Below are 10,361 nucleotides of genomic sequence, written 5' to 3' on the forward strand. Positions count from 1 at the left end.
TGATGCTTCTATTAAAAAGGTGAAACGAAAGTGGCGACATCAATGGACTCTTTTGCCTCCATGGGATATATATGTAAAAATCTATGTAATGAGGAAAGAGTGAAATGCCAATGGTGTCAAGATGCTAGCAAAGTAAATATCTATACACAATGAGGCTCTCAAGGCATCCAATTGTCAACATTGAATAATCATGCTAAGACTTCTGATCACATTAGTGCAATACGTGCTCGTAATGCCAAGGCAAAGATTGGGAATGATGGCAAAGGACCTATGGACCATGGATTGGATACCATAGTTCATAGTGAACGAAAGCGAATCATATCATGCATGAAACTAGTATATTTTTGTGTGTGAGGACATACCATTGGAAAAATATCCACAATTATGCAAGTTGCAAAGGGATCTTTGTACTCCAAATATGCCACCATCAGATGAGTACGGATCCTATGTAAATCCAGTTTCAAAAAGGGAAATGATGTTGGCTATAAGGGACCATGTTCAAAAGCAAATGTATGCAGAGATGCATGCTAGTCCTTTCTTCTCATTGCTCATTGATGAGAGCACTGACCGTGCTATGGAAAAGCATCTAATTATCTATGTTTCATATATCAATGATGGAGGTAGAGGACATGTAATTTGTAGATTTGTGCGGTTGTTGCCAGTGGATAATGAAACATTTGAGGCCATGTATGATGCTATACATGCATTTTTCTTGGAAAGCGGTTTAGACATGCAAAACTTAGTTGCTATTGCAACTGATGGAGCTTCAGCTATGACAGGGCATAAGATAGGAGTTGTGGCACACTTTCAATCATCATTGCCACATGTCATGGGAATTCATTGTATTGCCCATCGACAAGCACTTGCAGCAAAAGATGGATTTGCAACACATCCACATATATTTGCCTTTGTGGATAAGGTTGCAAGCAAAGTATATTCATGGCTAGGAAGATCAACAAATCGTCATATGGAACTCTGAAAAATAATGCATGAGTATGACATTATGGACATGAAAATGTTACAGATGCATGCAGCTCAGTGGCTCTCAAGGGGCAAGGTGATGGAAAGGTTTGTTCAGATTATGACTACTATTCTGGAGTAGTGAAAAAGACATGAGAAAAAATGGTATAAATATGCTAGAGTGTTTATGGTACAATTCATCATACACCTTTTAGCATATGTACTTGGAGAGTTAAACAAACTCAACTCTAAATTCAAAGGCAAGAGATGGATGTAACAACGATTGGTGCCCTTATTGATCTAACATTTGAGAAGCTCAATAGGAGACATATCACATGTGATGATGACCAATTTGGTATTGGTTCAAAGCATCTCTTGGCATTCTTAAATATGACAAAAAATGGAAATTGGGTTTTTGTAGATGGTAATGGTATATCACATACACATGTATTGAAATATGTTGCAACTCCAAAAGTGTCAAAAAATAAGAAAAAAGGAGGAAAGAATACAAGTGATTCAGAAAAAGAAGATGAGGACTTGGACTTAAATACAATTCCTGGAGGTGATGGAAATGAGATAAGTTCTCTTTCAAAATGCATTGGTGTTGCACGAGCATATGTGAAAAATGTTTTGAGTGCTTTGACTGGTAGATTTGAGGATCTACCAGTCTTCAATGCATTCAAGATATTTAATCCTTCTTCATATCCCATGGATGATATTGATCGAGACAAAAGGAGCCAAGAATGGCTTGAAAGACTAATCAACAAAGTTAATATTGATAGTCAAACGGTTGATATTCAAAGATGTATGAATGAGCGAGAGGATTTTGTTGGGATGCTATATCGTGTCCCAAGAAATAGGGGCATGTATGATGCTTGGGAGTTTTGTAGTAGCACAAAGACTTGGTGGGATTTATATCCAGAGATGATGCGTTTATGGCAAACATGCATAGTCATTCTAGCAAGTACTGCCTCTTGTGAGCGAGGGTTTTCTCTACAAAATCTTATTAAAAATAACATGAGATCCAGCTTATGTCTTGATACACTAGATGCATTGATCCTATTATCCATTGACGCGTATGATAGCTTCCAAATCGATTGGAAAGATATTTGGGATATTTTGATGGATGCAAAGAATAGAAGGGCAATGCCACTAGAATGATCAGATGGATGCATCTTCTTGCTACTTGTGCTAGCAATTTTCATGAAGAGTTTTAAATTATTTATTTTATGATGAATGGTTCATGGGAATCTATATATGGATGATGGATTGTGGCTCATGTTGGGTTGTTACATTTCGAATCTATTTTCCTATGATAGGTTGTAACATTTTGAATTTATTTACTTATGATATGGAGTGTTGCTAGATAGTGAAAACTTATTTGTCATATGCAAAGTGGATTGAACATTGATTTTAGATCCTATGAGTATCCAAATATGCAGTTTTAAAACCTTAATTAGAGACTTTTCTATGTCACCTGTCAATCACATTTTTTGTCTATCATTTGACTAATAAATTTTTTTATATCACCTGTCATGTGAAAGAAATTTTTAAAATTTGCCTATCATTAAAAAAATCTAAGGGACCCGTCAAATTTAGGCCCTCTTCCCCTCTACTCGAATGATAAGCATTATTTGTTGCATAGGATGCAACAAGCATCATTTTTTATTAATGTGTCTCACGACTTCAATTAGAGTTGCTATAGTTCTTCGGAAAACTATGCATCATAGTTAGAACAAATTTAAGGGTTTTTCCGAGCAACTTGGGCTTCATGGATTACTTATGCATTTCCTCTTTACTCTCATACATGCTCAAGCTTGAGAAGGAGCCTGAGAACAACTAATAACTCGGACTTGAGATGAGCTAACATAGAGTCAGGGGTCTAAATAGAGCATGCCAGATTGGCCCCTTTAAGCCACCTTTGACCTTCCTCCAAATCGGAGTTATTAGCTGTTCTCAGGTCTCTGAAATCCAAGCATTGAACATTCAGACTATTTCATAGGAAACCGAGTTCTGTGGCCTAAGTGGCCACGCTGCATCCTAGGGATGCTATATTTCCTTTTACCTTTTGATAATATATATCTTGCATTACAAAAGCTTGAGAAGGGGCCTGATCTCCGACCGAGGATAACATTCATCGAGATGGAGATTGCGCGACCGGAAGTACTGATCAGTATACTGGCAGGGGCAGTGTTAGTAGTGTTGTGCTATGTAGTGTTGCAGAATAGTAGGCGATGGACGGGATTACCGCCGGGATCATGGCCAATGTGGCCGTTGATAGGAAACCTCCATCATTTAGCGGCTGGCGGGAAGCTCATCCACCGGAATCTGGCTCAGCTAGCGAGAAAGTATGGGCCGATACTGCACCTGCGCCTGGGGTACGCTGACACGGTGGTGATCAGCAGCCCGTCCCTGGCCAGGGAGGTGCTTCACGATCTGGACAAGGTGTTCGCGAACCGGCCGCCCATGGGGGCCTCCCGCCGTCTGCAGTTCGGCACCGGCAACACCCTCGCTATGGCCGATCTCGGCCCCTCCTGGCAGGACCTACGCCGCTTCGCCACCCTCCACCTGTTCACCCCAAGGCGCCTCCTCTCCTTCCAGCCCGTCCGAGACCAGGAGATTAACCTTGCCGTCTCCAAGATCCAATCCTCTGCCGGCACCTGCCTCGACCTCACCTCTCACATCGATTCCCTGCTCGAGAACATCGTCTGCCAAATCGCCGTCGGCAAGCGCCAGGATGACATGTCACACATCCAACGGTTGAAGGAGGTCGTGCATAAGAGCACTGTTTTGTTCAAGTCGACCATGATTGGAGACCTTATACCGTTCCTCGGATTCTTGGACCTCAAGCTCAATCGATCTCTCGATAAGCACCACGCGGTGTGCGATGCGCTGCTGGAGGAGCTGATCCAACAATACGAGCTAGACCAGCGCCACGATATATGCGGTGTCGACGATGCCTCCCGCAAAGAGGCGGCTGGCAGCTTCCTAGGCGTGCTCTTGGCTGGCTTCCCGGACAACAAGGACAGAGTGAAGCAGCTACTCCAGGTACTCGTGGTTCCTCTAGTTAATTCTGTGTGGCCGTCCATGGATTATAATTAGGGGGTAGGTACGGTGGTTTTTCTAATTCTCTGTGGCCTGTGCTTTGCCAGGAGTTTCTTGTCGGAGCGATTGATACAGCAACCTCGACATTGGATTGGGCAATGGCGGAGCTAATTGCGAATCCAAGGGAGCTGGAGAAGCTACAGCGGGAGGCGGACGAGGCGGTGGGAAGGGAGAGGATGGTGGAGGAAGAGGACGTGGAGAGGCTGGGGTATCTGAGGGCAGCGGTGAAGGAGACGTTGCGCCTGCACGTACCATCGCCTTTCCTGCTGCCCCGCATCTCCAGCGAGGCCTGAGTGGTGGGGGGCTACCCTCGTGACTATGGTAAGGGGGGGTCTTTAAGGAGGGGAGAGTGGTGATCGACGGCCCCCTTTTTGCCCCCATCACATCCGATCATCTGGGCCGTCGATCACGTTGACTGTGAAATTCGAACGGATATTCGTCTTGTCGTCCAAGTGCCCGGCTCCGCGCGTGCCCTGCTCCAAATGTGCCCGGCCCCGAGCATGCCCAGCCTCGAAAGTGCCCGGATCCTGGGGTGCCCCGGCCCAGGCGTGCCCGTATCCTGGGGTGCCTGGCCCTGGGCACATTCGGTGCCGCGAGCTCAATTTTGACGTGGGTTCTTTTGGAGAGAAACAGTTATCTGTCTGAAACTCTTTCGGCCAATATGTGCAGGCTCACGGGGCTATGGTACTTGTAAGGGTCAGCTCTCTCTGCCTGGAAAAGCTTTAGTCCTGGGATTAGAGGTGGTGCAAGCACGAATTCTCCTATATCATGGACATTGACATCGGAGCAGTAGCAGAAGGGTGGTGCGCGCAAACTCTGGAGCAAGGAGTGTCGACCCTCAGTATCGACGGCCTGCGAGACGAGAATTTGCTCAGGTGAGTTCCTCTACAGCTTTGCGATCTGTGTTGCACCTGGCATAGAATAAAGAATTCCACTTAATTGCAGCAATTGCAGGGTATGTCATCCATGCCCGTAGTCGATAACGTAGCCGCACAGCATGGTTTAGGGCTTTTGTATCCAGGTGTGTTGTGGAGTTCGTCCAAGTGCATGTTTCAAATTAAACGTGTGTTTGCTGGCTCCAATAGAATGAAGCTGGGCAAAAGACCCAGATCACAAGGGCAGCAAGCCATGCACATGGCATCAGCACCCCCCCAGACACCCCAAGCACGCTCACCAATGAAGCTCCGATCAGAAGGGCAGCAATCACCATCTCCTAAGCAAGCCATGCATGTGGCCTCACCATCTCCCGACGTACCCCAAGTCCCCTCGCCAAGGAAGCTTCGATCGCAAGGGCAGCAATCACCATCTCCCAAGCAAGCCATGCATGTGGCCTCACCATCTCTCGACGTACCCCAAGTCCCCTTGCCAAGGAAGCTCCGATCGCAAGGGCAAGAAGCCATGCACGTGGCATCACCATCTCCTCAGCCAGCCATGCATGCAGCATCACCATCCCCCGAGACACCCCAAGTGCCATTGCCAAGGAAGCTCCGATCGCAAGGGGAAATAGGCATGCACGTGCCATCACCACTCTCCCCTCAGCCAGTCATGCATGTGGCATCGCCATCTCCTGAGACACCCCACGTGCCCTCACCAAGGAAGCTCCGCTCTGGCAAGTTTGTTCCTGTGCGCAAATTTGTGGTGCCGCCGGCTCCCAGAAAGCAAGCAAAGGCGTAACAATCTCCAACCAAGAAACAACTGTCATTTGTTCACATCAATCGGATGCTTTCAAGGGAGTTCACTTGTAAGTTTTTATTTTTTCGCATATAAGTGGTTTCAATTTATTTTTGCACCGAGGTTTAATTGCATTGCCTAAACAACAGTTAACCACGATGCAGGTACGGAAGAGCCTGCAGACGATCTTGCCCAGGAAGAGGATCCTGTCCTTGACAGGCCTTCGGCTGATCTTGCCGATGAGGAAGATCAAGCCGCTGCCAGGTCTGCCGATGATATTCGTGATGAAGAACATCAAGTCCCTGCTGCTGACTCGTTGGCCGGTTCGGGGTTGGCACCAAGTGAGTACATTGCATGCCCATTTGGGATCATTTTAAAAATGTATACTATGGATTTCTTGTTGTTCTTGTCTGCAGATTAGAAACTCGCGTCAGAAAATATTGTGTATGAATGTTGTCATCAAGTCAGATTGAATTCTGAACATTGTTGTTGTGCCATTTGATGCTTTGCAAGGCGAAACAACGACAAGTGCAGACACACATGGCATTGACCGAGGTGGTCCTAGAGCACGCCCTGGGCCTGTGCACCCCACGAATGATGGTAACGTCCGAGCCTTCGAGATTGTCTTTGACAAGAATGGTCGATTGGCTCGCCGGTGCACTTGTGACCAGTTCTGCAGCAAGCGCACAAACTTCTACTATCGACGCTCAGCCATGGAGGAACATTTAAAAGGTGCGCATGGCCTGAACATTGCAGTCCCTGCTGGAGGTAGAATAGGGCCTACTGATGCACGTGTATACGGCACCCACACGGAGTACGAGGAGCATCGTAGCCGCCAGAGATTCGAGGATGTGGAATTCAAGTGGTAGAAAAATAGAAAAAAGCATGAGACTGATTCAATGGTCAAAGGATGGAGGATATACAGTGAGTTGCCAAATTCTCAGAGGATGGGAGGTCCGGAGCAATGGGTGGATGCGTATGTGGCAGAACAGATGAAAAGATACGATGCAAAGAAGGATGATCACATAAAGAGGATCCGTGCTCGCATTGCCATAGGATTCGATAGATATGTAAGTGTATCTCTGTTCTTCAGTTTTTCTGCAGTTGCTTTTGCTGGTTTCCATTGATTTTTCTGCAGTTGACTTACTTTTCTGCGTTGCCAATAGCGGAGGACTGCAAGCACAGATGTTGGGGGCCCAGCTCGGACGCAGTCATCGCACCATGCACAGTCGATAGACGCCGCAGATCAGGAGGATGCTGCTGCAGAATACATTGTTGCGAACACACTGATAGAGCTCTTATCGCCAGAGGGGCCTTCATTGTCGATCGCATCTTACGACATTACTGTTTTGCCTGGTCGTGTGCTATATGCATTTTCTGATGGTGACAGGGACACACACAGGATCATGTTCGTATACAATTGATTCTTCTTGTGGATACCTATTTGTCTGCTTCTTTGATTTAACACTTTGATTATGTTGTGCAGATATCGATTCAAGTCAACACGCCTCCAACTGGAGTTGCCAGTACAGGGGGACTTCTTTGAACAATTGAAAGATCCCGCACAGCAGGCCAGCACCTTGGACATGAACTTCTTTGCGTTGTGGATGGAGTTCAGCCTGTAGGAGGAAATAAGCTGCAAATTCTGGATTGTTGATCCCTTGTGGGTTGGTTTGGCAGGCACTGCATCTACAAAGTCGAGCTTGGTCAACTTTATGTCTCCGATTGATGAGCTATGTGACATTGTGTTTTTACCCCTGGTCATGAGCGGTCATTGGACATTATTTGTGTGCTTCAACTGTTCGGGGCATGGGGTGACTCAGTTGCATCAGAAGCCGGAGCTGCTATTCTTGGATCCTATGAACAAGCCACCCACTCCATTGATGTGTGAGATGGTTAAGCTGGCCGTGGAGCAGATATGGGCTGAGGAGCGTCGCCATGAAACCATACTAAGCAACCCTCCTGTGCAGGCGGTGATACCGTGCCAACCGAACGCCGTTGATTGCGGGTATTATGTGATGCATTGCATGCGCCTGCTAGTGGAGGCTTGCTTGCATGGAGTGGTTACGGCATCTTTTGTGAGTATATTTAGTACATGCACTAATATGGATTGATTTAGGTCGGCTCAATCTAATCTGAATCCTTGTCTTCATGCAGCTGACAAAGTGATGGTTCGAGCATGATGATGTTGTGCAGATGAGGAGGACCTTGAGTCAGTGGGTTTCTCGCGTGGCTAGCAATGTCTGAGTGGGTGTTGATCTCCAGCCATAGTTTCATGGGATGTTTTTGAACTGTGGACCTGGGGATGGGTAGAATGCATTGTACATGTTAGGCCATTTTGGCGAGGCTCTTGTAAAGACTTCATGTTTGCATCAACAGCAGTTGATTGTGCATCCGCTTTCTCTTGAGGTGGATCAATTTTGGCTTTGTAAACTGTCAGCTTCCATTGACACGTTCATGTGGCTTGTAAACTGTTGACACTCATTAAGAAGATTACATATTTCTATTTGCAGCTTTGATGTCTGCCCTAAGTTAATTTTGCAATTCATGGTAAATTTTGACTACGCCATTTGGGGCTGTGACACGTCTATGCAAAAGTGGTCTCCATTTGAAAAAGGTGCTAGCATACGTATGTTAATAGGTTAAAACAACACGTTGTAAACATGATCCAATCTTTTAACTAAGAGTCTACCAAAATGTCAACAAGTATGAAACGTGTTTGGCATATAGGAAATATACAACTGTTCAGGGCACCAAAATAGACATCATGCTTAATAAATGGATATCCTAACTCTCGCATGGCCAGAGGCAAACCTTTCAGAAAAAGTTTTGTTTGTAAAATCATGATCTTCAATAACAGGAATCGTCTCATGCCAAACAATTACTTTTGCAGGCAACTTTATGGTACTTAGGAATTGAAAGTTTAAAAGCCTATGCTGAGTAGATGTCTCATGAGTCGAGATTTAGCAAAATATTCAAGCATCTCAACCTACCTAATATTGCAAGCAGTACACACTTACATGGTGCACATTAAGGGTGTGTATGTATGCATGTAACATGCATGTGTGGAGTGCACATGGTATACACATGCATGTCTCGCAATCAATTCAACAGCCTTTGACAGTGTCAATCAACAGAATCCTTGTCAAACAGGCTCACAGATTACCACAGGATCTTCCCAATTTGTTCCCTGCCTACAAAGAGACTATAAAGCTAATGGACATAGCAGTTTTAATTAGGGGCAACCTAACACCACAAGGATATGGCAGGAAGGACATTGACAGAGTAGCAGCACCCATGATGCATAAAGTCTGGCATGCATCACTGAAACTGGAAGACAACAAACCGCCAAGCCAGTGTCTCTGTGAATTTATGGCTAGCTCAGAATTTAGTCTGAAATAGTACTTGTTTCTAGATCAACTACAGGTGTTATAGGCGATATCAAGCTGGAGCAACCAGATAGATGCTAGGAACAGTAGCTCAATGATGGAAGCATAGGGACCATTTCCTATAGGTGTATCTTGTTTCAAACCTTACAATTTTTCTCATGTATGCAGTGTTTTGTCTTGCCTGCTATTTGTTTTGCCCCTACCCAGCAAAATAGGGAAAGAGCAATAAGCACATATATATTAAACAAATACATGCATGCTGACTTGTCTCAGAAAATCCACCAACACCAGTCCAAATTTTATGCAAGAATATATAAAATCACTTGTAAGAATCAATTGCTCATATATATGTTGTCATTCGACATGTTCACAAAGACAGTCAAAGTTCAAATCACCTATAAGAACCAATTAGCCATATATAGATGTTGTCATTCCACATGTACACAAACAGTCAAAGTTCAAGCTTGAATCACATACATATTATATCCGAAATCCAAAGTTTTATGGCTAACATGTCATGAAAAATAACTCCACTGTCAAACCAAAAATTTAGACTGAAATGTAAAATAGTAAAACTCTAGAATCCCAATAGACAATCATCTTGTGTTCTTGAATTCTGACATTGTGTTCTTAAAAGCATATTTTGACAATCGGGAAAGAACTTCTGCCTTTAAGCTTTTCATTAAATGTAGAAACACTCCAGTGCATAGAGATTGACCCACAGAATATATTAAAAGATCGAAATAGACCCAAAGCCCTTCCTCGGTATCATGCTGACAAAATAGCATGGCTTTGAAAAATTTGTGAGGGATGATACAACACTATGCTACATAGAGCTGTCAAGCAATCTGAATGTAGAAAAACAGGCAGCTGACTCACACACACAGGAGCAGCCAGCTTTAAGAAGGGCAATGAGCACTTTTGAGATTTACAAAACCAAGGCAGCAGAAACAGAAGGAATCTTAAAAGTAATTTTGGAGTTACTATATACCAAGTCCAGCAATATATTCATAGCAACCACCTCAGCATTGCCAAATGGTTTATCTCAGCTTCCACTAAAACCATGCATAGGAGTGGACTCGAAGGAGTCTTAAGGACCCTCCCAGAAGTTCATGAGGCAGTTGAGGTCCTTCAAATTGATCAAAATGGCTTACAATAAAATTGAGAGCTCTCTAAAGGTGCAGTACTCTTGAAGTTCAAAAACAGTCAGCAGAAAATGACCTGACCATAAACATA

General features: G+C 44.6%; 4 protein-coding genes across 4 annotated transcripts; all 4 read left to right on the plus strand.

Moving 5' to 3' along the window:
* The first annotated feature begins 418 nt into the window (after window positions 1–418).
* On the plus strand, window positions 419–1,102 carry LOC148010889 (uncharacterized). Its single transcript, XM_087671584.1, has 2 exons — window positions 419–931; window positions 1,025–1,102. The coding sequence occupies exons 1-2, from the start codon at window positions 419–421 to the stop codon at window positions 1,100–1,102; spliced, it is 591 nt and encodes a 196-aa protein (XP_087527710.1).
* A 1,623-nt stretch (window positions 1,103–2,725) lies between these two features.
* LOC148010890 (cytochrome P450 71AU50-like) lies at window positions 2,726–4,369 on the plus strand. The gene is made up of 2 exons (XM_087671614.1): window positions 2,726–4,008; window positions 4,113–4,369. Exons 1-2 carry the CDS (start codon window positions 3,007–3,009, stop codon window positions 4,356–4,358), a joined length of 1,248 nt encoding a protein of 415 aa, XP_087527740.1. The 5' UTR covers window positions 2,726–3,006; the 3' UTR covers window positions 4,359–4,369.
* Window positions 4,370–5,668: 1,299 nt separating this feature from the next.
* On the plus strand, window positions 5,669–6,605 carry LOC148010891 (uncharacterized). Its single transcript, XM_087671616.1, has 3 exons — window positions 5,669–5,806; window positions 5,901–6,077; window positions 6,250–6,605. Exons 1-3 carry the CDS (start codon window positions 5,785–5,787, stop codon window positions 6,603–6,605), a joined length of 555 nt encoding a protein of 184 aa, XP_087527742.1. The 5' UTR covers window positions 5,669–5,784.
* Window positions 6,606–6,635: 30 nt separating this feature from the next.
* On the plus strand, window positions 6,636–8,255 carry LOC148010892 (uncharacterized). The gene is made up of 5 exons (XM_087671615.1): window positions 6,636–6,806; window positions 6,903–7,144; window positions 7,223–7,307; window positions 7,417–7,814; window positions 7,894–8,255. The coding sequence occupies exons 1-4, from the start codon at window positions 6,636–6,638 to the stop codon at window positions 7,501–7,503; spliced, it is 585 nt and encodes a 194-aa protein (XP_087527741.1). The 3' UTR covers window positions 7,504–7,814; window positions 7,894–8,255.
* The last annotated feature ends 2,106 nt before the right edge of the window (window positions 8,256–10,361 follow it).

Source organism: Lygodium microphyllum, chromosome 29, assembly GCF_053477565.2.
Source record: "Lygodium microphyllum isolate KBCC chromosome 29, Lygodium_microphyllum_v1.1.10, whole genome shotgun sequence".
Lineage (NCBI taxonomy): Eukaryota > Viridiplantae > Streptophyta > Polypodiopsida > Schizaeales > Lygodiaceae > Lygodium > Lygodium microphyllum.